Raw genomic sequence first — 26846 nt, forward strand, 5'->3', positions numbered from 1 at the left:
CACACACAACAAAAGAAAAAAAAAAAAAATAAAAAAATCATTTTTCACAAAATCTATTCTTAAAAAATCTACATCAAATAGGCCTTAGTTAAGCCTTTTAAACTTAGCCACACATGATCTAGATAAACCCAGGGCATCATACATGGTTTTATAATTTTAGTTTCTGCACAAGCATGGACGAATCTGGGAGACCGTTGTATCGTATCCTGGATCTTATTTGTCCTCTCTTTAAATCATAAAACATCCACTTTCTGTTATTAATTTCCAGGAGCAGAAAATGTTCAAGCCGCTCAAAAATATATATCAGGCTTGGATGCAAGACGATTATCAAAGCTTCCTGAACACAGGTGAAGTGTTTTTTTTTTTTTTGGCCGGAATATTTTTTAGAAGCTTTATTTTGTTATTCTTCTGGCATGGCTGATCATTTTCTCTCTCCGCAAACTACAATTAAGTTTTTTCCAAGTAAATATTTAGTGCATCACTGTATGTGTACTTCTGCATATACATGTCTCTCTATGTACACACATTTACATTTGTGTACGTTATGTGTGAAGGGTTACTTGTTGAGGGAAGTTATTTACATTTTCCAGTTATTACCCATTATTTTATTTTCCATTCACCAGGAGTTATCTCAAACCTGTACAACATGATTCAATATGTACAATGTTTCTTTAAATTTTTGGCCTTTTAGGGAAAGTTCTAGAAAGGGGTGACAACATAGTGCATATCCATTAGCAATCTTTATCAGTGAAAGGAGCTTTATGTACTTCTCTTTTCCATTTTAAGCAAAGGCATTTTGACTTGATTGACCGTAGATTTGAAGTGACTGACCATTACCAAGACAGAAGATGTAGTTCTCACATATTCTGTTTCATGTAATTTGAGTTTTAATAAACAAGGGCCTTCTTTGCTTTATTGTGTAATGCTGTTTAATACTGGCTCTGTCGGTGCAGTGATGACAGTGAAGATGGTGAAGATGACTTGGTGACTGGCTGATAAACTGGTTGTGAGCTAATATATTTCAGTTCTTTTTATAATATCCCTTCAATATTGGGATCTTTAAGAGACTCAAAGTTCAACCAAAATTTCCGTTCCTTGTCAGTGTCAGAAGAAAGTACTACACATCTACACACACACACACACACACACACACGCACCTTATCCTCAATTGGTTCCTTTCTGTGTTGTATTTAGTCAAAATTTATTGCTGAGAATTATTTTGACCTTGTGGGAACTTTGAGGGAGCTCCCATTTTTGTACAAATTTTGTAGAATGATGAAATTTTTTACTGCTAATAAAAATTGTAATGTTTTGGATACCTGTTATTACATGTTGGGTTGGATAGGACAGAGAAAAACAACCCAAATCTTTGTTCATTATAATGTCCCGGCCTGTTCGGTGTTTTGAGACGAGATTTGTAAGATTCATGTTAGATCTGGCTGAAATAAACGAACGGCAAGTTTTCTTCCATTGTTGTAGAACTCAGATGGCACTGCCCTTTTAGTGCTATTTGTTGCAGGCAATTCTTAATTGGAGTAACGATAGCTATTATTAGTTGGCAGCAACGGATCAGGTTTAGGGACGGAACGGAATTGGATACTTTGCAGTAACTGAGGTCGACACATCTTCATCAGTGACCAATTTGTTAAGGGGTTTCCGAAAAATCATCAAACGAGACAGGCACTAACCAATATAGCGTTACATTAAACTCGAAGTGATATAACGTTCATTGCATGGTGAATATCGAAGTTCATCCACCATCAATGTCAAGCCTATCGAGCATAGAAGGGCGTATGTGTCGAATGCTGCTATGCGAGTTATTCAATTCACAACTCGAGTTCATGAGAGCATCTCCATTACTTCAATGGCTTGCTTAAAAATATTGCTACATAAGCAAAATGAAAAGTGTTAAAAAAATTCTTTAATCTAATGTAGCGAAGGAAAAAATAGTTATAATCTACAAGTCCGTCTAGATTTAAAAAATTCGTTGGACGTGCTGACTTAGAAAAAAAAAAATTATATTTTCTACTATAGAAAAGTTGAGTGTTGGATTTTTAAAAGGAAAAGTTCATTATGAAAGACACAAAAAAGAGGATCTATGTATATTCATATTAAAATAAATTAAATAACAGAGATAATTAGATAGATAATACAATTAATAAATACCCTTTTTTTCTTTTTAATTATGTTATACACTATTGAATCTAACTTGCTAAACCTAATGCTATTTTACAATATTTTACACATTCATTTTTCCATGGATGACTAATCCATGCATCACTATCACTTCATCAATGTGTTTACTCCATTTATATCTAGGGGTGTCAATAAGCCGAGTTCAGCCAGCTCGAGAACTGAAACTCCGACCTTGAGCTCAGCTCGACTCGAGTTTTTTTCTTAACCAAGCCGACGAGCTCGATTACCATCTCTATTTATATTAGAGGAGTGCTCGCTGCACATACATCGCCCCTTGCCCCCTCGCAATAGAGGGGCCCACCATTTTTTTAAATTTATGGTGGGCCCCCCACATGTGGGGGGCTGTGCTAGCCCAATTCTTTACATTATAATCTGCACAAATTTGAGAACTGTTTGAGGTGTAGGGTAGGGGTTTTTAAGTAGAATAATGCTATTCGCAGTCATTAACTATTGCAGTTGTTCTACGTGCATACATGTGACGATTAGTGATTTACTAAATGATGCAAGAAAAAACTAGCACATTAATATATTAAATCAATAACCATCATGTAGGATGCCATGTAGGAGTGGGCAACTATGAATAATATTACTCTGGTAAGAAAATGATAATCATAAACCTTTCCTATTGTAGAAGTGCCAAAATGTACTGAACACGTGTAAATTTAACAAAAAACGACAAGATACAATCAGTCTATCAAACATAATTTTTATTTTTTATGATTTGATTTGTTTAAGTGAAAGAAAAAAAAGTGATGCTACATGTACATAATTATGTGTATACATGGGTTTACACCCCTCACACATGGAGGAGGACCCACATACAATAAATTATGTGCGAACTTTCTCCATGTGGGGGGTGGAGGGGTGGGGGTGTAACTCAAACAGCATTATCCAAGAATAGGGGGGACGAAAAGACTGGCCTGCTTCATGAAACCTGCACCCCTTTACAATATCAAGATCTCATTCGTGTCACGAAAAATTTATTTTTATTGATTGACACTGATTTTTACAATGATCAAATGGCGTTCGGCTTATTCCAGTTGAACTCTTATCTTTTTGATTCAAAGGTGGTCCAATCGGTTAAAGTACGATTATTTTTCTCAATTGGTTAAATCGATACATATGTCATGTACGTGTTGATTGAGTAATAAATCTCCAGGTTATTATTGTATCCCGTAAATAATATTCACGTTTGATCATAAGACCTATTAAAAATCACAATCAAATAGTCTTGAACATCGAGACCTATCCTCATATTTAAATAAAAATTGTACAAGTAAACATGTCGAGACCAAATAATAATAATAATAATAATTTTCACGGCAAAAGATTTTTAAACTAAATTTTTACAACTCACGATTTGATCATCATGATGTGATATGCGTGGGCGTTTCGCTGCCTCGCATTTGAAATATTCGAAACATAATTAATTAGTACTAATTAACGATAAAGACAGAAAGAAAGAAACATAATTAGTTAGTAATTAATGGCCCAGTTTGGTAAACTATACCAGCCTTAGTTAGGGGTAAATTGCACCTGAGGTCACGCAACTTACATGTTTCTTTCATTTTGATCAATAATCTTCAAATTATATCAATTCGATTACCTACATTATACTTTTTGTTCAATTAAACAGCCAATCTATAACTATTACTAAATATAACATAATTTATGATGAATGAGTTCATTGTACGCATCATTTATCATTGTTAAAGACTTACAATTTGGGATGGTAAAATTCCCTACTCCCGTCCTGCATTGCCTTGTCCAAAATGCGGTAGGGATGGACATGGAAAATATGTTCTCCACCCTAAACTCGCCCCAACTCTTATTTTATTTTATATTTAAATTACATAAATAAGTGAATGGGGGCAAGAAACATGGATCAAATCATTTAAAAAATTCTAAACAAAATTTGAGATAAGGAGGATCATTTAGACTCGACTGCCCCATTGTCATCCCAACTCAACTATTAAAATAGAAAACTTGAGATTTGGCAAACACATATTTTATCATTCAAATCACGTCTTGACAAAAAAAACTAGGTGGGTCAAAATTCCTTCGGCCACATTCAAAATTCCTTTTTTTTGACAATATTTACAAAGAAAATGGTTAAATTGAAAGAAAAACATATGTTGTAATCAATTTTTTTTTTATACAAATTGAAATTGGATAACCAACGTTAAACAAGCCTTTAAGTTGGACGACTTCAGTGAAATATTTTCTACCATAATTTTTAATCGACTGCCCCATTGTCATCCCAACTCAACTATTAAAATAGAAAACTTGAGATTTGGCAAACACATATTTTATCATTCAAATCATGTCTTGACAAAAAAAACTAGGTGGGTCAAAATTCCTTCGGCCACATTCAAAATTCCTTTTTTTTGACAATATTTACAAAAAAAATGGTTAAATTGAAAGAAAAACATATGTTGTAATCAATTTTTTTTTATACAAATTGAAATTGGATAACCAACGTTAAACAAGCCTTTAAGTTGGACGACTTCAGTGAAATATTTTCTACCATAATTTTTAATTGAAATTTGCAATTAATTTTGATTGGTTGATGACTCCATTAGTACAAAAATATTAGGTGCAGATTCAAAGAAAAATTTCAATTAATTTTGATTGGTGGAAGATTCAATTAGTACAAAAATATTAGGTGCAGATTCAAAGAATCCTTTAGCATTTTGATGACTTCAGCCTGTTCTTTCGTTGGGATAGAAAAATTTGAATTTTGCCTAGTGCACAGGGCCACTACAGGCCACTCACATGTTACCGTGGGTGGGTTGGTGGGGTGAGTGATTATTTAAAAAAAAAAAAAAAATTCACTCTTAGGGTTGCACAAAAAAATCGCGAAATCGCAAATCGAATCGAAACCTTTGGTTTGGGTTCATGTAGACCCGTGATTTTTTTCCCTCAAACTGAACAAAACAATTTCAAAATGATTTGGTTTAGGTTTTGATTTTCAAAAATCGCATAAAATCGAGCCGAACCGAACCATTTTAAAATTTTATTAACTTTAAAATATTAATTTTATTAACTTTAAAATTTTACAATTTTTACTTTTCAGAAAAAAAAATATCAATTTAGTAATACAAATTACAACTTACCTATTGAAATAATCATAGAAAGTAAATTAGTTTCATCATTATTGGCATATGGTTTAATAAGTTCACAACACATGTCTTTACCTGATATCTAAAATAAGCTAAAATTATTCTAAAATCATATGAAATGAAAAAAAAAAAAACATATATTTTCAACAATCCAAATAATAATTCAACAAAACTACTTCAAAAATCACGTTCAAAGTTTCAGACGCCCTAACATAAGCTCCTGTTTTCCTAACATTTGATGCTTGTTTGCCAGTTGCATTTGTATGTTAGTCTGCTAATTTCTACCTGAATTGCCTCTTTCTCTTCTTTTTTGGTAAGTCTTAAATTCTCATTCAAGCCATTTTTTCGTTATTCTTTCTTTTATTTGTTGTTCTTGAACTTATTATACACTTAAATGAATTGTGGTTTGGATAAAAAAAATAAATATTTGTGTACCTAGATGATTAATGAACTTGTTTGTGATTTTGAAAGAACGAAGGACGGATCGTATTGATCGTGTGAAAATATTATAGTTCCCTAACTAGTACTATTATCTTTTACTTTCATAAAATAGTTAGAGAATGAAATTCTTCCACACAATAAGTCGAAACTCTATCAATCTTTCTACATTTAAGTATATCTTGTTCAATCCTTATGTAACATTTCATTAGCAAGACAAAATGAATTTTAACCAAATTATAACAGCAGAATGTAACTCTACCTTTACCAACCGTTATATGACAATATAAATATCAAACAAGAAAATGTAAATAAAAATGAAGAAATATGTATTTGTTCTATTAACATCTATTAGCAATCAACTTTAAAAATAATTTATTCATGGATTTCATGGTAAATATGAATGCAATTTAACATTTAACATTATTAATTTTCGTTTAAACTTATATGTTAACTTATGTTAAATATATTACTATAACGTCAATAGGTGAACTGCGGATTAAAACTGAACCAAACTGCAAATCATGGTTTGGTTCGGTTCGAAAAATAAAATGGTTTGATTTGGTTTGGTTTGAAAAAATTTTAAACTGTTTAAAATGGTTTGAATTGAAAATTTAGTACAAACCTCCTAAATCGAACTGCGTTCACCCTTACCACATCTCGTGCATTGTTAGTGGCCTGGCCTGTACAGCCAGCAAAGTTCAATAAATTTATATGTTGAAGTAAGATCAAGCAATTACATCCTTTAATTTTAAATTTTAAATTTCAAAATATGCTTATCGAAAAGATTCAATGACAAGTACCTAAAACGTCCGTTAAAGTCTTACACTCGGAGGACTTTCTCGAATCAAACAAAGCGAATGCAAATTTTATGATAATTTTATATTTTAAGTAAATACCACAGAAGTATTTAAAGGAAAATTTTGTGCTAATTTTTTTTTTCCAAATAAATATCAATTGACAATTAAAAAAAAAAAAAAACACTTTCCTTTAAAATTAACTTCTATGCTAATAGTATCACATCTCTTAGCAGTTGGAACACCTATCCCGTAGACAAAATTTTCAATACCTTCTGTCATTGTTTAATTGACGTATGTGTTAAATAATTGAGACCCACTTTTCAATCCCGCATGTATTATTATAAATCTAAATACGTCACACACAATATTATTTTATTCACGACCTTTCACTTTGATAAAAAAACATCCATTATTATATCGAAGGGTTGCTTGTGTTAATTTCATTCATATGCGGCTAATAGGGTACTTCAATTTATAAAAAAAAAAAAAAAAAAAAAAAACCACATATCCCGTAGACAAAATTTTCAATACCTTCTGTCATTGTTTAATTGACGTATGTGTTAAATAATTGAGACCCACTTTTCAACCCCGCATGTATTATTTTAAATCTAAATACGTCACACACAATATTATTTTATTCATGACCTTTCACTTTTATATAAAAACATCTATTATTATATCGAAGGGTTGCTTGTGTTAATTTCATTCATATGCGGCTAATAGGGTAATTCAATTGACTAATCAATGGTGACAAAGTATTGTATTCGTGCCTGCAGATTCTTTTCAATTCTTGAATCTATTTTAATTGATGTTAAGTTGAAAAATTAATTATCATTTAATTAATTAAGATATTTAAAGACTCCTATATGCCTCTCTATCAAGATTACAACTTGACATACTTGTAAATTCATAATCTATCTTACTTGAATCATCGATGATGTAAGTATAATATACAAATTTTGTAATAGTCATTATTTATTAAATAAATCAAGAAATCACTATTATAAAGTATATTATTTAACTTTAGGAATCTTCAAGACTTACTATTTAAATTTGAGAATAAAGCTGCTCTGACAGATTATAGAAATAGGGTTTAAATTCAGGTGTTGCGTAGTAGCACCTGACTGGGTACTTTTTTTTCCTTAAAAAATAAAAATAAAAAATTGGCCAATTAGATGTTGACACGTGGCATCTGGATTTAATCTCTATCACCATTCCCTGTTTTTGTAGCAAAAATGTTATGTTTGAGCTTCATAGAATCACAACACAAGGATAAAAAGGAATTTGTATTCGACCAATATATAGAAAAAAAAAATTCATTTAAAATCTCAATTTTATCGATAAAAATTTAAATGAGCTTGGGTCAACTCTGAGCTAAATCCTAGGGCTGCACCTGCAAGATATTTCGAAGATATAAATACATTTAATTACAACTTGTCTATTATCTATTATGTAGGGTTACACTTTATCGTGTAATTGAGTTAGGTTTAATTCGTAATCAATTCAAGACCTACTCAGCCAATTATTCTTAACATTTTGGTCAAAGGAATATTTAAAAATTTCGGGTTAGAATTGAACGTCGGAGGTTCACCTACACTCTTTAACTTTCGTCCACATTTTACCTTCTTACTCAATATATGGATCAGAGCTAACTAAACCTCTAAACCAGTGAAGCGATAGCGTGAGACCTCATATTGAACCCCTATTTGATAACTATTATTTTCAAACTCTTTTTTTACACATTCATTTTCAATCACACGTTCACACAATAAAATATTGTACACATAAATCCAATTTTTTTTTCTATATTTTAATTACATATTTTTGTAAAAATTACTATTCAAAACTCTATTTCATCCAAATAATGGCTTTCAAACTGGGCTGTAGGATTTAAGAATTTTCATTCTAAATAGTTTTACCAATAGAATCTCTAAGTATGATTTCTTTTTTTTTTTTTGTAATTGTTAATAGAACTTAATTTAATATATTTAGTTTATTGATGAAAATTTTTATTGCTAAATAAAGTAATAAAAAAGGACAAAAGTGTAAAATAATAATTTAAATAGATAAATATTTTATTTCGCCAATAATATTACTAAAAATAAAATAAAAAGGTAAAGATAGAATAGAGTTATATAGGTAATATCAATAACCAAAGCATTGTTGATGTTAACCGGCGATATCACTTTTTATATTGTCGTCAATTTAACTATACCGATGATAATTGACAATATTATTCTTGATAGTTTCATTTTGACTCACTATTGGCTGGTATATGCCATTCTGTATTTTATGTAGGCTTTTCTCATTTCAATAACACCAAGTCCAAGAAATTTAGAGAACTGCTATGTGTACAGAATTTTTGTACAGATTTATTGATATCTCATATTCTATCAACAAATCTATAACCCAATTTATATGTAAGTAGCCAAATTGAGAAACTTAACCCCTTATCTCTCTCACACAAACATACAAATTGAGAAACTTAACCCCTTATCTCTCTCACACAAACATACAAATTGAGAAACTTAACCCCTTGAAACTTAACCCCTTATCTCTCTCACACAAACATACAAATTGAGAAACTTAACCCCTTATCATTTATATGTAAGTAGCCAAATTGAGAAACTTAACCCCTTATCTCTCTCACACAAACATACAAATTGAGAAACTTAACCCCTTGAAACTTAACCCCTTATCTCTCTCACACAAACATACAAATTGAGAAACTTAACCCCTTATCTCTCTCACACAAACATACTCACAAATTTGCTTATATTTTGTCCCCCGGAACATATCTTAATGGTGCAAAGGACAGGAGTGATGTAATCTCAGCGTTGCTGATAGCTGCCGTGTGAAGGTTCGATTCCTGAGATATGGAATTAGACTCTTTGTGGGCACCAGTGCATAGGCAAGCTCTTGTTCCCTGGCTTGCTATAATACATCTCGGGATTTACCTCCCTCACGATGCTCCAGAGACGTGACAGTGGGGTTCTCAAGGTTGTGATTCATCCTTTAAATTTGCTTATATTTTTGTGGTGTCTCAATCCACAACTTGAAGCTGGTTGACTTTTACACTGGCCAATTATCAATAAAATAAACAAAACTGACGCATAAAAGTTTGTCCAAACTTCTGTTGCCCTTAAAGCCAAAGCATCTATAAAACGAACCCAAAACACACACACATTCACTTCCAAACTTTCGTTCATTTCCCCCTCTTTCAAATCTCAGCCATGGATTCCCTTAGCTGTGTAGCCTCAGATCTCCTTCCCTTACTAGGCAACAGCACCAACGCCACCGCGGCGGCAGACTTCATTTGCAACCGCTTCACGGCGGTTTCCAACAAGCTCTCCGATGCCTCATATGCCATTGATAATACGTACTTGCTCTTTTCTGCATACTTAGTTTTTGCCATGCAACTAGGTTTTGCTATGCTGTGTGCTGGTTCTGTGCGTGCCAAGAACACCATGAACATTATGTTGACCAATGTTCTTGATGCCGCCGCCGGTGGCCTCTCCTACTACCTTTTTGGCTTTGCTTTCGCATTCGGTGCGCCGTCGAATGGATTCATTGGCCGTCATTTTTTCGGACTCAAAGAATTTCCTTCCGAGTTGTTTGATTACAGCTATTTTCTGTATCAGTGGGCTTTTGCCATCGCCGCTGCAGGTAATATTATAGAGCATCTCCAGACTCTTTCAATATAAGATAATTTCTATTTTAAAGAGTCAATCTTTATATGTTCCAAGACATTTTAATTTGTGAGCGAAATTCACTATCTATAGTTGAATGCATTCAAGGTATTTCAATTTTTAATGAAGAAAAATAATATAATAATTTAGAGGAAAGATAATAGAAAAAAAAGGAAAACAATACATATTTTTTGAGAGTAGTAAAATTAGCCCTTGATTGAGCCCCATTTTTTGGGGAAGAATGAATTTTTGAATAGTGTATTGATGGGAAATGTGTGGTTAAAAAATAAGGAAAAATTTTGAATTTACGTGCAATATTATTTTATTGAATAATGTGTAGTTGAAATGATGTCAAAACACTGTTGAAAAATGAATTTTTCCAAAAAAAATAGGGCTCAAACAAGGACTTAATGTTAAATATAAACAGCCTGCTGGAAAACTTTTTATGTTTTTTTTCTAAATTTATAAATGCTCTCTAAATTAAAGAATCTTGCAGTTTACTCAATCATTCATTGACACATCATTTTACACCTATTTTTAAGCACGAGTTGCAATGAGAGAACAGTTAGACATGTTAATTTAAAGTAATGTGTTAATGGATTATTGGATGAATAGCAAGTTGGACAACCAATTTTGGACTACGAATCTCAACACATCTAGAAGATGCTCTAAGTAGTTTATTAACTTATAATTAAAGAAGTTATGACTTTTTACAGTGCAATGAAAGCATGAAAGTGAAAGCCTTGACACTCGAACAAAGCATTCAATGAAGATTTATAGAGGACTGAATACCAACATATTTAGGTTCGTGCATTAGAGTTGACTAAAAGTTTAAATTATCAATCATGCTACAGGAATATAAAATTTGACATAATATCACGTGACATTCTATCGTTAAATATTTAAATATAGTTAGCTTTTTCATCCAATCACTTTCTTCAACATGCAATTATGTCTATATTTTTGTCAAAATCTTCTATCAAAGCAATTTTATCCTTAAATTATTAGAAACTTCATCACATCTCATCGCCAGAATCAGAATGACATTGTAATTTTTAATGACACGTTAAGTTATGGGTGATGGTCAAATTTGAATCTGCGCAAATATATTTGGCTAAGCTTAAACGTAAGTGAATTAGCTTACTTTTTTTTTGTTATTAATCATTTATATTTGTCTCAGGTTTGATTGGTTGATGACTCCATTAGTACAAAAATATTAGGTGCAGATTCAAAGAAAAATTTCAATTAATTTTGATTGGTGGAAGATTCAATTAGTACAAAAATATTAGGTGCAGATTCAAAGAAAAATTTCAATTAATTTTGATTGGTGGAAGATTCAATTAGTACAAAAATATTAGGTGCAGATTCAAAGAAAAATTTCAATTAATTTTGATTGGTGGAAGATTCAATTAGTACAAAAATATTAGGTGCAGATTCAAAGAATCCTTTAGCATTTTGATGACTTCAGCCTGTTCTTTCGTTGGGATAGAAAAATTTGAATTTTGCCTAGTGCACAGGGCCACTACAGGCCACTCACATGTTACCGTGGGTGGGTTGGTGGGGTGAGTGATTATTTAAAAAAAAAAAAAAAAAATTCACTCTTAGGGTTGCACAAAAAAATCGCGAAATCGCAAATCGAATCGAAACCTTTGGTTTGGGTTCATGTAGACCCGTGATTTTTTTCCCTCAAACTGAACAAAACAATTTCAAAATGATTTGGTTTAGGTTTTGATTTTCAAAAATCGCATAAAATCGAGCCGAACCGAACCATTTTAAAATTTTATTAACTTTAAAATATTAATTTTATTAACTTTAAAATTTTACAATTTTTACTTTTCAGAAAAAAAAATATCAATTTAGTAATACAAATTACAACTTACCTATTGAAATAATCATAGAAAGTAAATTAGTTTCATCATTATTGGCATATGGTTTAATAAGTTCACAACACATGTCTTTACCTGATATCTAAAATAAGCTAAAATTATTCTAAAATCATATGAAATGAAAAAAAAAAAACATATATTTTCAACAATCCAAATAATAATTCAACAAAACTACTTCAAAAATCACGTTCAAAGTTTCAGACGCCCTAACATAAGCTCCTGTTTTCCTAACATTTGATGCTTGTTTGCCAGTTGCATTTGTATGTTAGTCTGCTAATTTCTACCTGAATTGCCTCTTTCTCTTCTTTTTTGGTAAGTCTTAAATTCTCATTCAAGCCATTTTTTCGTTATTCTTTCTTTTATTTGTTGTTCTTGAACTTATTATACACTTAAATGAATTGTGGTTTGGATAAAAAAAATAAATATTTGTGTACCTAGATGATTAATGAACTTGTTTGTGATTTTGAAAGAACGAAGGACGGATCGTATTGATCGTGTGAAAATATTATAGTTCCCTAACTAGTACTATTATCTTTTACTTTCATAAAATAGTTAGAGAATGAAATTCTTCCACACAATAAGTCGAAACTCTATCAATCTTTCTACATTTAAGTATATCTTGTTCAATCCTTATGTAACATTTCATTAGCAAGACAAAATGAATTTTAACCAAATTATAACAGCAGAATGTAACTCTACCTTTACCAACCGTTATATGACAATATAAATATCAAACAAGAAAATGTAAATAAAAATGAAGAAATATGTATTTGTTCTATTAACATCTATTAGCAATCAACTTTAAAAATAATTTATTCATGGATTTCATGGTAAATATGAATGCAATTTAACATTTAACATTATTAATTTTCGTTTAAACTTATATGTTAACTTATGTTAAATATATTACTATAACGTCAATAGGTGAACTGCGGATTAAAACTGAACCAAACTGCAAATCATGGTTTGGTTCGGTTCGAAAAATAAAATGGTTTGATTTGGTTTGGTTTGAAAAAATTTTAAACTGTTTAAAATGGTTTGAATTGAAAATTTAGTACAAACCTCCTAAATCGAACTGCGTTCACCCTTACCACATCTCGTGCATTGTTAGTGGCCTGGCCTGTACAGCCAGCAAAGTTCAATAAATTTATATGTTGAAGTAAGATCAAGCAATTACATCCTTTAATTTTAAATTTTAAATTTCAAAATATGCTTATCGAAAAGATTCAATGACAAGTACCTAAAACGTCCGTTAAAGTCTTACACTCGGAGGACTTTCTCGAATCAAACAAAGCGAATGCAAATTTTATGATAATTTTATATTTTAAGTAAATACCACAGAAGTATTTAAAGGAAAATTTTGTGCTAATTTTTTTTTTCCAAATAAATATCAATTGACAATTAAAAAAAAAAAAAAACACTTTCCTTTAAAATTAACTTCTATGCTAATAGTATCACATCTCTTAGCAGTTGGAACACCTATCCCGTAGACAAAATTTTCAATACCTTCTGTCATTGTTTAATTGACGTATGTGTTAAATAATTGAGACCCACTTTTCAATCCCGCATGTATTATTATAAATCTAAATACGTCACACACAATATTATTTTATTCACGACCTTTCACTTTGATAAAAAAACATCCATTATTATATCGAAGGGTTGCTTGTGTTAATTTCATTCATATGCGGCTAATAGGGTAATTCAATTGACTAATCAATGGTGACAAAGTATTGTATTCGTGCCTGCAGATTCTTTTCAATTCTTGAATCTATTTTAATTGATGTTAAGTTGAAAAATTAATTATCATTTAATTAATTAAGATATTTAAAGACTCCTATATGCCTCTCTATCAAGATTACAACTTGACATACTTGTAAATTCATAATCTATCTTACTTGAATCATCGATGATGTAAGTATAATATACAAATTTTGTAATAGTCATTATTTATTAAATAAATCAAGAAATCACTATTATAAAGTATATTATTTAACTTTAGGAATCTTCAAGACTTACTATTTAAATTTGAGAATAAAGCTGCTCTGACAGATTATAGAAATAGGGTTTAAATTCAGGTGTTGCGTAGTAGCACCTGACTGGGTACTTTTTTTTCCTTAAAAAATAAAAATAAAAAATTGGCCAATTAGATGTTGACACGTGGCATCTGGATTTAATCTCTATCACCATTCCCTGTTTTTGTAGCAAAAATGTTATGTTTGAGCTTCATAGAATCACAACACAAGGATAAAAAGGAATTTGTATTCGACCAATATATAGAAAAAAAAAATTCATTTAAAATCTCAATTTTATCGATAAAAATTTAAATGAGCTTGGGTCAACTCTGAGCTAAATCCTAGGGCTGCACCTGCAAGATATTTCGAAGATATAAATACATTTAATTACAACTTGTCTATTATCTATTATGTAGGGTTACACTTTATCGTGTAATTGAGTTAGGTTTAATTCGTAATCAATTCAAGACCTACTCAGCCAATTATTCTTAACATTTTGGTCAAAGGAATATTTAAAAATTTCGGGTTAGAATTGAACGTCGGAGGTTCACCTACACTCTTTAACTTTCGTCCACATTTTACCTTCTTACTCAATATATGGATCAGAGCTAACTAAACCTCTAAACCAGTGAAGCGATAGCGTGAGACCTCATATTGAACCCCTATTTGATAACTATTATTTTCAAACTCTTTTTTTACACATTCATTTTCAATCACACGTTCACACAATAAAATATTGTACACATAAATCCAATTTTTTTTTCTATATTTTAATTACATATTTTTGTAAAAATTACTATTCAAAACTCTATTTCATCCAAATAATGGCTTTCAAACTGGGCTGTAGGATTTAAGAATTTTCATTCTAAATAGTTTTACCAATAGAATCTCTAAGTATGATTTCTTTTTTTTTTTTTGTAATTGTTAATAGAACTTAATTTAATATATTTAGTTTATTGATGAAAATTTTTATTGCTAAATAAAGTAATAAAAAAGGACAAAAGTGTAAAATAATAATTTAAATAGATAAATATTTTATTTCGCCAATAATATTACTAAAAATAAAATAAAAAGGTAAAGATAGAATAGAGTTATATAGGTAATATCAATAACAAAAGCATTGTTGATGTTAACCGGCGATATCACTTTTTATATTGTCGTCAATTTAACTATACCGATGATAATTGACAATATTATTCTTGATAGTTTCATTTTGACTCACTATTGGCTGGTATATGCCATTCTGTATTTTATGTAGGCTTTTCTCATTTCAATAACACCAAGTCCAAGAAATTTAGAGAACTGCTATGTGTACAGAATTTTTGTACAGATTTATTGATATCTCATATTCTATCAACAAATCTATAACCCAATTTATATGTAAGTAGCCAAATTGAGAAACTTAACCCCTTATCTCTCTCACACAAACATACAAATTGAGAAACTTAACCCCTTATCTCTCTCACACAAACATACTCACAAATTTGCTTATATTTTGTCCCCCGGAGCATATCCTAATGGTGCAAAGGACAGGAGTGATGTAATCTCAGCGTTGCTGATAGCTGCCGTGTGAAAGTTCGATTCCTGAGATATGGAATTAGACTCTTTGTGGGCACCAGTGCATAGGCAAGCTCTTGTTCCCTGACTTGCTATAATACATCTCGGGATTTACCTCCCTCACGATACTCCAGAGACGTGACAGTGGGGTTCTCAAGGTTGTGATTCATCCTTTCAATTTGCTTATATTTTTGTGGTGTCTCAATCCACAACTTGAAGCTGGTTGACTTTTACACTGGCCAATTATCAATAAAATAAACAAAACTGACGCATAAAAGTTTGTCCAAACTTCTGTGCCCTTAAAGCCAAAGCATCTATAAAACGAACCCAAAACACACACACATTCACTTCCAAACTTTCGTTCATTTCCCCCTCTTTCAAATCTCAGCCATGGATTCCCTTAGCTGTGCAGCCTCAGATCTCCTCCCCTTACTAGGCAACAGCCCCAACGCCACCGCGGCGGCAGACTTCATTTGCAACCGCTTCGCGGCGGTTTCCACCAAGCTCTTCGATGCCAGATATGCCATTGACAATACGTACTTGCTCTTTTCTGCATACTTAGTTTTTGCCATGCAATTAGGTTTTGCTATGCTGTGTGCTGGTTCTGTGCGTGCCAAGAACACCATGAACATTATGTTGACCAATGTTCTTGATGCCGCCGCCGGTGGCCTCTCCTACTACCTTTTTGGCTTTGCTTTCGCATTTGGTGCGCCGTCGAATGGATTCATTGGTCGTCATTTTTTTGGACTCAAAGAATTTCCTTCCGAGTTGTTTGATTACAGCTATTTTCTGTATCAGTGGGCTTTTGCCATCGCAGCTGCAGGTAATATTATAGAGCATCTCCGATAGACTCTTTCAATATAAGATAATTTCTATTTTAAAGAGTCAATCTTTATATGTTCCAAGACATTTTAATTTGTGAGCGAAATTTACTATCTATAGTTGAATGCATTCAAGGTATTTCAATTTTTAATGAAGAAAAATAATATAATAATTTAGAGGAAAGATAATAGAAAAAAAGGGAAAACAATACATATTTTTTGAGAGTAGTAAAATTAGCCCTTGCTTGAGCCCCATTTTTGGGGTAAGAATGAATTTTTGAACAGTGTATTGATGGGAAATGTGTGGTTAAAAAATAAGAAAAAATTTTGAATTTACGTGTAATATTATTTTATTGAATAATGTGTAGTTGAAATGATATCAAAACACTGTTGAAAAATGAATTTTTCCAAAAAAAATAGGGCTCAAACAAGGGCTTAATGTTAAATATAAACAGCCTGCTGGAAAACTTTTTATGTTTTTTTCTAAATTTATAGGTGCTCTCTAAATTATAGAATCTTGCAGTTTACTCAATCATTCATTGACAAATCATTTTACACCTATTTTTAAGCACGAGTTGCATGAGAGAACAGTTGGTCATGTTAACTTAAAGTAACGTGTTAATGGATTATTGGATGGATAGCAAGTTGGATGATCAATTTTGGACTACGAATCTCAACACATCTAGAAGATGCTCTAAGTAGTTTATTAACTTATAATTAAAGAAGTTATGACTTTTTACAGTGCAATGAAAGCATGAAAGTGAAAGCCTTGACACTCGAACAAAGCATTCAATGAAGATTTATAGAGGACTGAATACCAACATATTTAGGTTCGTGCATTAGAGTTGACTAAAAGTTTAAATTATCAATCATGCTACAGGAATATAAAATTTGACATAATATCACGTGACATTCTATCGTTAAATATTTAAATATAGTTAGCTTTTCCATCCAATCACTTTCTTCAACATGCAATTATGTCTATATTTTTGTCAAAATCTTCTATCAAAGCAATTTTATCCTTAAATTATTAGAAACTTCATCACATCTCATCGCCAGAATCAGAATGACATTGTAATTTTTAATGACACGTTAAGTTATGGGTGATGGTCAAATTTGAATCTGCGCAAATATATTTGGCTAAGCTTAAACGTAAGTGAATTAGCTTACTTTTTTTTTGTTATTAATCATTTATATTTGTCTCAGGTATAACTAGCGGGTCCATTGCAGAAAGGACACAATTCGTTGCATACTTGATATACTCCTCATTCTTGACAGGCTTTGTGTACCCTATAGTGTCACACTGGTTCTGGTCCGGGGACGGCTGGGGTAGCGCGGCTAAATCCGATAATGACATTCTTTTTGGGTCTGGTGTCATCGATTTTGCTGGTTCAGGTGTGGTGCATATGGTTGGTGGCATTGCTGGGCTATGGGGAGCTCTTATTGAAGGACCGAGAATTGGTCGGTTCGATCGGAGTGGTCGGTCCGTGGCGTTGCGTGGCCACAGTGCTTCACTAGTAGTCTTGGGCAGTTTCTTGTTATGGTTTGGTTGGTACGGTTTTAATCCTGGTTCTTTTTTGACAATCATGAAATCATATGGTACTAAGAGGACTTATTATGGCCAATGGAGTGCGGTCGGGAGGACAGCTGTCACTACGACATTAGCTGGGAGCACGGCTGCACTAACGACGTTGTTTGGGAAAAGACTTTTGGTTGGCCATTGGAATGTAACCGATGTATGTAACGGTTTATTGGGAGGATTTGCTGCAATTACCTCAGGATGTTCAGTGGTCGAACCGTGGGCAGCTATCGTATGCGGTTTTATCGCCGCTTGGGTTTTAATGGGTTTCAACAAGTTGGCTGAAAAATTGAAATACGATGATCCACTAGAGGCAGCACAACTCCACGGGGGATGTGGCGCGTGGGGTGTGTTATTCACTGGATTATTTGCAAAAAAGGCATTTGTGAACGAGGTTTACCCCGGACGGCCGGGTAGACCATACGGTTTGTTCATGGGTGGTGGTGGGAAGCTTTTGGGTGCCCAAATCATCGAAATTCTGGTGATTTTTGGGTGGGTCACTGTCACCATGGTTCCACTTTTCTATGCATTAAACAAATTGAATTTACTAAGGATTTCAAGTGAAGATGAAATGGCTGGAATGGACTTAACAAGACATGGTGGGTTTGCTTATATATACCATGACGAAGATGAAAATTCGAATTTGCCTCAATTCAAAATGACTCGAATCGAACCCACAAACACTTCTACGCCCGATCATCAATCCAACACCACCGTGTAGCTTGGTTGACGTGCCACCAATTATACAAAACTTATCGAGCTTTTGGATTAATGATATTAGAACTCCATAGGTGGACTTAGGGAACAAGTGGTAGGCTTTTAATAAGTCAATTACTCGAGTTCTTGTATAATCCCCATTTATAGATGTTTGACAATGGGGTTGTGATTTATAGCTTGCTTTATTTCTTGTTGAAAAATTGAAAGTAATGATATGATCTATGAGCTAAGTATTTGTAAATAAATATCATTATCTAATGGGGGTCAAAATTAACAAGTAGTATGCTCTATTCTCTGTCTTCCTTAAATATGTGGGCAAAGTTGATGAAGAATTTTTTAAAATATATTTCGTGAAAAGTGAGTTTTTCGGGAACGCGTGATTAAAAAAAAATGAAAAAGTCATAAATTCATGTGCAAAATTATTTTATTAGAAGAATGTATGATTAAAAAACTTGTTGAACTCTCTTGCCTTTGAGATTGCAGAAAAATTTGTAAGATCCGAGAGAAAATCTTGCTGGCCCCATAATTTTCACCGTTCTTAAAACAATTTTAAAAGCAAACTTAAATTTGATTCCATATTTGCACATCAAGGTTAAATTCTCAAAAAATAAAATAAAATAAAATAAAATAAAATAAAATAATAAATAAATAAATAAACAGTGAAAAAAAAATAGTTAAAAAACCATATGAAAAAGATACTAATTTTAAAATTTGGTGCAAAATGCAATGCTCCAAACTAAAGCTCTCTATAATTTAAACTTTATATGCTCCAAGAAAATGGTCAAAACTATTCTATAAACATCCTGTAATTCAAGATTAATACAAATGTATATTCAATCAAAATCTATACAGAATTACTGGCAGTTCTCAGCAATTCTAAGTGCCATCATGGATTTGAACGTCGCCAGATCAGCATTTTCAGTGAGTGTCTGGGCTCGTTGGCGTTTCAGAATAGCAAACTCTTCGAATCTGTTTGCTTCAGCTTTAGCTTCTTGCACTTTGAAGAAGTTATTCTGTTGCTCCAAAGCATCTTGTTCAGCAGCAGTCGCTGTAAGATTCAATGTTCATTCATTACATTTAACATCGTAGGAAATAGCAGTTAAATTCACGAACATATTTCATTAGCTTAAAGCTTTCAGTCGAGATGGTTCGACATAGCATCATGACAGATAGATATCTAGATTTAAGTATTGCCACTACACATTTATAAAAATGTTGGCATTTATTAATAAATTTATCACCTTTAGACAAGGTGTAAGCAAATATCTTCATTAATGACTTCAATAGAAGTCAAAACCACTGGATCAGATTACATGAAAATCTTGAGAATTTTAGAATTGCATTTATAAAGATAAATCGATCAAATTTTAACATCACACATATAAGTCACCATAGTCATCCATGCAACCTACTATAAAAGTCACGTGTAACAAGAACCACAAACCCAGTAATACTTGTAACGAATATGGTGAATGTGTACTACCGACATCTCTAAACGGTATACATCTCATGAACACAGATGCGACAATACACGAAATATTCTTTTGTGACAATTACACTTATATTAACAGGTGTAAGTACATAAAAGCACGTATTAGGCAAACTACCTCATATTCCTCATAAATATCCCATAAATGCATAATCGAACAGATTTAAGCACCAATAGAACCAGAACTACAGAAACTAGTTGCTGATGGCACTCACCTTGCAAGAAAGGTGGTTGTTTGCCTCTCCCGGGCTGAGTTCCATGTCGTTTGAATGATCTTTTCTTCCGCAAAACAGTCTTTGGGATCACTTTAGTTCTTCCAGGCTTGTATATCTATCATGGAAACAAATCATTTCTAACTTAAGACAATCAACCCGATGAATGGATCAGCAAGATAATGAGAAAATATGGTTTTGGTACTTCTTTTAGTACATAAAAGATTAAGATAAAAAATAAAATAAAACAAGCCAAAATTGAGGTGTAACTTAGCAAAATATACAAGCTTTCCGTCTACGACGTCTACAGAGCAACACTTATTTAGGTACCATTTAGCCCTTTTGGAAGCGTATCAGACAGAAAAAGCAGATTATACTAACCAGATGAAATTATTAATAAATATTGAAACTGCCAAATTTTGACTTTTGATTAGTTATTCAACAGGTTTTTAACAATACTGAGGCACAATTTTATAATTTTCATCGAAAAAATAAGGAGAGGAAAAAGAGAGAAAGATAGGAAGGAAATATAAAAGGAAAAAAAATGTCATAAAAACCAAAAAAGTCAATGAAAATGACCACATCCATATTAAAGCACAATCGAAATGAGAATAATAAGGTCATCATAAGATTCGAAAAGAATATGAAAAAGGAACATAAATCTCAAAAAATTTGCATACTAAATTTATCATCAAGTCCAAACTGCAAATACATGGAAGGCAAAAATCCATGGTCCTTAGCACAGACTTGCCTTGATTGCTAGAACAAATATATAAAGGAATTATAAGACGTGTTATTAATAATTTTATTCATTAGGAGCTATAAATGCCTTCATATTAGGTACTGCTAAAAGAAAGGAGATATGAAAGAATACATTATAATTTTAAAAATTGGGCATAAACGTGGGTTCATTTGTACCATGTTTAGCCATTTTCATAAAATGTAGAAACCAAAGAACAAAATGGAGACTGTGCACCCATTTCCCCATAAGAAGTAAACAGAACAATAGTGGCATGTTTTGCAACATGGATTAGCTTTGTTTGATTTCCATTTTTTTCAGAATACATTTTTCTCTCTTCTTTTCAACCACACATTTTTCATTAAAATAATATTACGAGCAAATAAAAAAAAAATCATTATTTTTCAACCACATATTTTCCACTAATCTACTATTCTAAAATGCATTTTTCATAAAAATGGGGCTCAAATACCCTCTAGATAGCACTAGACATATTAAGAAAGAAAAATAAAAACAAAAATCTTGTTTTTTGTACTGTCTAACACGGTCTACCACTGCATACGTAACAAGCAATAAAAATTTTAGGCAAACAGGAAAAGCTTTCACTGACTTTTGTATTACCTGGAAAATCCTTACTAATGCTGAATGTTTTTGCCCTCGTTTTTGAATCCAATAACTACGCACAGCATCTACAACTTCCTTTCTTTCAAGATCCATTCCTACACCGTCAGCCACTTTCTCATCAGACCAATAATCTGCATTACTGTGAAAACCTCTTTCAAGTGCATCAATTATCAACTCGAATCTCTCAGGGATGACAAGCTGATGAAGGTCCTTTTCTCCACTGAATTCATTATTGAACTTGTTAAGCCAATCCTTGTCCTCGCAGTCCATGTCATAATTGGCAGTCCTCTTTTCCAAAGCCCTGGTTAGTTCATCATCTTTTACAGCAATGTATGAATCAGGTCTGACATATGGGATGTCTGTATATGGAGGTTCCACTACCTCACGTACCCCAGGAACAGGAATGACAATTGTCACGGGCATCTGTACATTGTGATTGTAGCATTTATTGTATAGTTCCTTGAAAATCAACCAATCTTGTTTACAAGGAAATTCGAGCTTCCAATTACTGTTCCCGCTCCATATTATGGCATGAGTTACACGATCAAAACTAGATGGCCTCATATCTTTTAAAGCACTGAGGCTATATCGTTCTATCCCGTCCTTCTTAACCGCAAGAAACCAGTTTTTCGAAGCAGATACTTCTAAGGTAATGATGGCTCCTTCTTCCCTATAACATTTGTCCATTTCAACAACTAATACATTAGCAATACAACTATTAGCATCTATATCTTCTTGTGTCGACCCCAAAAGAATAGAATTTAAGGTGGCATTTATGGTGGAACTGCCCTTTATAGAACTCTGAACTACATGGCCGGTTGGTGTAATTGAGGAATGGAAACCATCAAGTCTACCTCTCTGTGCATGGAAAACTGAAGAAGGCCTACCTCTCCTGCGCCCCAGAGAAGTCCTTGGTTTCTGAATACTGTGGCTGGTTCTTAATTGATTATTTTGAACAGGCAATTTCGACAATCCAAAGGTTGAATGTGACAATTCCCTCCACCCAGAATCATCAATCTCAGATGACACCATGGTGCAATCAGATTGATCTGTCCCAGAAGGAATGTCAGAGGAGTGTTCCTTCTCATAGTCTGTCATTTTCTTAACCTTCCAATTTGCAACAAAAGAATGCATCACAATAGATCTAAGATGCATACTTGAATGCAAAAGCATAAAGGAAAATGGAACTGCAGAATAATCCACTGTAAACACTGGTATCGAAGACCTGGATTCCGAAATTATGCAAAATCCAGGTTTTTCGAATGAAGTAGGGCCCTGAAACATGAAGAAGAAAGAAGAAAGCAACATAAGCCCATTACAGCAATCAGATAAAATTAAACTGATAACTCGAGACCCATGTATCATGAAATGAACTCCTCTATTCACCACTCTTCAAATGGAAAAACCCCACCCCACCACCAAAAATAAAATAAAATCATTATTATAACAAAAATTGCTTATTACTTACACAATATAACTTCAAAAATGCCAAGCAAATGCCAATACTCCAGCATCATCATTTAAAAGCGTTCATTTTCTTATAATTTACGGGTGCATCGACCCCAACTGAACAAGTAACTAATGATCATATAGCAAATGACTAAATTACCTTCAAAAATCGAATACCATGTAAAGAGAAAGCATGGGAAATGGGCTCCGAGGATACAAATACAGAGAGGCCCTGCAATCCAAACTTATCCCTCTGCATGTACCTCAATGCAGAGTTCAAGAACCAAGCAATCCAATGATCGCTATCACCAGAAGACGCAGCAGCAACAACAGCAAGTTCTCGACACCTAGTATCATAATCTTGTAATTCGCCACATGATTCAAGTTTCCTCCTCCACTTTTTCCTCAAAAACTTCTTGCCAAACCTCGTATCCTCTGAAATGCCAGTACTTTTTGACTCCATCCTCTTTCTCTTTCTACTATACACAATTCCATACATCCTGTCCTCATTTGCTGCCTCCACTGCGCCCTCAACCTCCCAAGTTTCTAATTTGCTTTCTGTAACCATTCGCAAGGGGAGATCGTTTTCGTTTTCATTTTCATTTTCATCCCATGTGCTTCCCTTGCCAGGGCTGCCGGCATCCCCTCTACCGTCCCCGGAATTGTCTGCGAGTTCAATCCACTCATTATCCCCATTGATCGTTCTTATGTACTTCCCGCCCTCTACTAGTCCCCTCCACACCCTCCTTCCTGACTGCAAGACCGTCCCGAACACCCTCGTACTCCATCTCATTCCCACTGAAGGCATGAAAGCCTACTAAATGGTGGGAAAGGCCTGAATCAATCTTTCTAGTTGCTTTTCTTTATTTCGAACCGCCTTAAAAGAATAAAACCCATGGAGTTATGATAATGGTAAGCACTCGATTTCTTTTTATTTATACATTTTTCCCGAGGCTACGTACTCAAATTCAGTTGACTATGGGAAAAACTGGGAGAAGAAGGAGTCAGTTACTAGCCGAGTTGACTCGGTACGTGACCCGGCTTTAGATTGAAACAGAGAATCAAGAACTCAGCAACCCACTTACAGGATTCAGCATCCCGCGGCACGAAACTGTCCAAACAACCCAAACTCCGATCCCAGACACCGTAATCGGTCCCAACTCAGGAACCACCACTCAATTAATGCGATCCACAAACTCCTGCCCTTCGTAGCATGAAACAAAATCCCCTATGCTGAGCATACAAATTCACACTCATAACTGAAACTCGGTCACCACCTCAATTGACTTGGTTCAATTTAACCCAACTCTGACCCTCAGACAACAGTCACACCACAGACACTTTCACCATATGTTCTTCTAATACAAAAGAACCCATCAAATAATTCCTTCCATCATCTCATTGAACACCCATTTTACTACTTTCCGAAAAATTCCATCAATTTTTTTTTAAATATTTATTTAACGAGAAGGGCCTAAGGAGAAACTCGAAATTAAAGTCTCTCAGGTTTTAGTTCATTGTTTTGTGGGGATTATGCAGTTCACGTTAAGTTGGCTGCGGGGAAAATGATGTTCAGCCTGCCACAGTGCCACGTTATATGTAGGGTTTATAAGCATCGATAAAAACCAGTAAGAATAGAAGGTGACCGGTGACTGATAAGATGGCCGTTCGATGAAAAGATTTGACGGATGAGATTTTAAAAAATTCTTGGACTTTTGTCAATAGTTTGAGAAGCCGTCGAAAATTTAAGAATTAAATGACGTGCTTGGCCAATCATAAAAGATTTCCGCACAAATTAGTAAATTTTTATGTAAATATTTTTTGTATGAAAAAAAATGTGACTTTGAATGTTTACAATTCGAGCAAGCAAATGGCTAGCAGGATGGATAAACTACAATGAAGGGAGGATAGGAGTTACATAAGAATCCGATGAAAGATATATGTTTTTCATCATTCATGCAAGTTTGATTTGAAGTATTAAAATTCTTTTAACGGCTAGTTATTTTCACGGTTATTTTTTATTAAATGAACTATTTGGAGCTTTTTGTCAATTATTGTTTGTTATTCGATATTCTTGTGTGAATCAGTGAATTGTGATCGAGATTATTTTTCTCGTTCGTTTCTTTCTACGTCAGTTGATATCGGAGGTAGTTATGTTCTTGATAGAGACATGCAGGTGTTCGTGAAACCTTCTTTGATGCAATTTAGTATCGAATGAACATATGACACAAATTTAACAACGAATTTTTCTGTTGGAACAACACATGGATGGTTGAAGGCACAAACAATGGATATTGTTGAGGGTGCCATTGAAGGTGGTCGACTTGAGAAAAGTGACTATATGGTAGACACAGCAGAGTTGTAGGTGCAAATGGTACGACAATTGATGTGAAGTTTGTTTTAGAGGACTCAAGCAATGATGGTTATCGTTTTATCTCTTTCAATCCCGATGAACTAATTAATGATAGTTTAAATGAAGATTACAACAGTACACCTATTTTTGACGTTGCAATTGAAGAGGAAGACAAAGTGATAAATATATCATCACTATCAAATCTATTCATAGATGCAAAATCGATGAGTGAAGATTTGGTTTAGCCTAGATCAAATAAAGTTGGGCTTGGTACCTTGCGAAACATTGAAACATCTATGAACACAAATAATTCGAATAAAGTTTATCTTTTGAAGAAGGGTCAAAGCTTGATTCTCGAGATGGAAAATGGTACGTTAAATGGAGTAAAATTAGTGAATGGTGTAAATTTGCGAATAATTTGAAATGCTTTATTGGTTAATGCACCAAGGATACCTCAGAAGCCGAAGCAGGTTGATCTGGAGGACACGATTCTATTAATGTAATTTTCAAATTCTTGCTATTAAAAGCCTTCAAGGGTGAAGCAGTTGGGAGGTATCGAATTTGATTACTGTACAAGATCTGAGGACAAATCTTCTTCAAGTCGAGGAGAATGATACAATATTAACCTAATATCTTGCTTTAATTATTTCGCTGTTTTTAATTTTATTTTGTCTTCCTAGTATTTCTTATGTCAAAAATGGCATTTTTGTCCTTATATTGTTGCCATAGGGTTTTTTCTTGGGCTTGTCATAATTAAAACTCATTTAAGGCTAGTTGTTTTTTGAATTAAGTAAAATATTTTGGAGCTTTTGACCCAATTATTGATGTCATGTGATATTGGTGCGTAAATTAAAGCATTATAAGTGGAATTATTGTTTTTGCTTGATTCTGTCTGCATCTTGCAATTAGATATTTTTCTAGTATGGTTGGGGACGATCTACATTTATTGCTTTCAAGTTGATTTTCCAATGCTTGACGAATAGACGAGTGTAAATTTCCAAGTGGATTAAGGCTTGAATCACTATGTGAAATGATGTGTAGCATGGAGGACGCGGGTTCACCAATGATACAAGATGGTGAACTCCATGAACAGTGCCGTAGATTTTCGAGACCCGAGGCTAACCTTAGAAGTTGAATCCTCAAATTGTAGTATGCATTGA

General features: G+C 33.2%; 2 protein-coding genes and 1 long non-coding RNA gene across 4 annotated transcripts; 2 read left to right on the plus strand and 1 right to left on the minus strand.

The window, feature by feature from the left end:
* The first annotated feature begins 241 nt into the window (after positions 1–241).
* On the plus strand, positions 242–1318 carry LOC111375718. The gene is made up of 2 exons (XR_002699352.1): positions 242–347; positions 954–1318. It is a non-coding gene; the product is annotated as an uncharacterized LOC111375718 (long non-coding RNA).
* Positions 1319–9703: 8385 nt separating this feature from the next.
* On the plus strand, positions 9704–19103 carry LOC111375840 (ammonium transporter 1 member 2). 2 transcript variants are annotated; one of them, XM_022998834.1, is made up of 2 exons: positions 9704–10222; positions 17731–19103. In XM_022998834.1, the coding sequence occupies exons 1-2, from the start codon at positions 9790–9792 to the stop codon at positions 18822–18824; spliced, it is 1527 nt and encodes a 508-aa protein (XP_022854602.1). In that variant the 5' UTR covers positions 9704–9789; the 3' UTR covers positions 18825–19103. The 2 variants fall into 2 exon arrangements, with proteins under 2 accessions (XP_022854602.1, XP_022854551.1); XM_022998783.1 differs by lacking the exon at positions 9704–10222 and adding an exon at positions 16005–16526.
* Positions 19104–19557: 454 nt separating this feature from the next.
* On the minus strand, positions 19558–24919 carry LOC111375767. Its single transcript, XM_022998684.1, has 4 exons — positions 23494–24919; positions 21882–23159; positions 20525–20639; positions 19558–19868 (listed from the first exon to the last, which is right to left on the minus strand). Exons 1-4 carry the CDS (start codon positions 24139–24141, stop codon positions 19675–19677), a joined length of 2235 nt encoding a protein of 744 aa, XP_022854452.1. The 5' UTR covers positions 24142–24919; the 3' UTR covers positions 19558–19674.
* Positions 24920–26846: the final 1927 nt, after the last annotated feature.

This window comes from Olea europaea, chromosome 1, assembly GCF_002742605.1.
Source record: "Olea europaea var. sylvestris chromosome 1, O_europaea_v1, whole genome shotgun sequence".
NCBI lineage: Eukaryota > Viridiplantae > Streptophyta > Magnoliopsida > Lamiales > Oleaceae > Olea > Olea europaea.

Excerpts from the sequence above, each read along its gene's own strand:
- LOC111375840 (XM_022998834.1), top strand. The coding sequence starts at position 9,790 with ATGGATTCCCTTAGCTGTGTAGCCTCAGATCTCCTTCCCTTACTAGGC. Across the intron at positions 10,223-17,730 it reads TTTTGCCATCGCCGCTGCAG|GTATAACTAGCGGGTCCATT; the intron begins GTAATATTATAG and ends TATTTGTCTCAG.
- LOC111375767 (XM_022998684.1), bottom strand. The coding sequence starts at position 24,141 with ATGCCTTCAGTGGGAATGAGATGGAGTACGAGGGTGTTCGGGACGGTC. Across the intron at positions 23,160-23,493 it reads ATGGTATTCGATTTTTGAAG|GGCCCTACTTCATTCGAAAA; the intron begins GTAATTTAGTCA and ends TTCATGTTTCAG. Across the intron at positions 19,869-20,524 it reads ACAACCACCTTTCTTGCAAG|CGACTGCTGCTGAACAAGAT; the intron begins GTGAGTGCCATC and ends TGAATCTTACAG.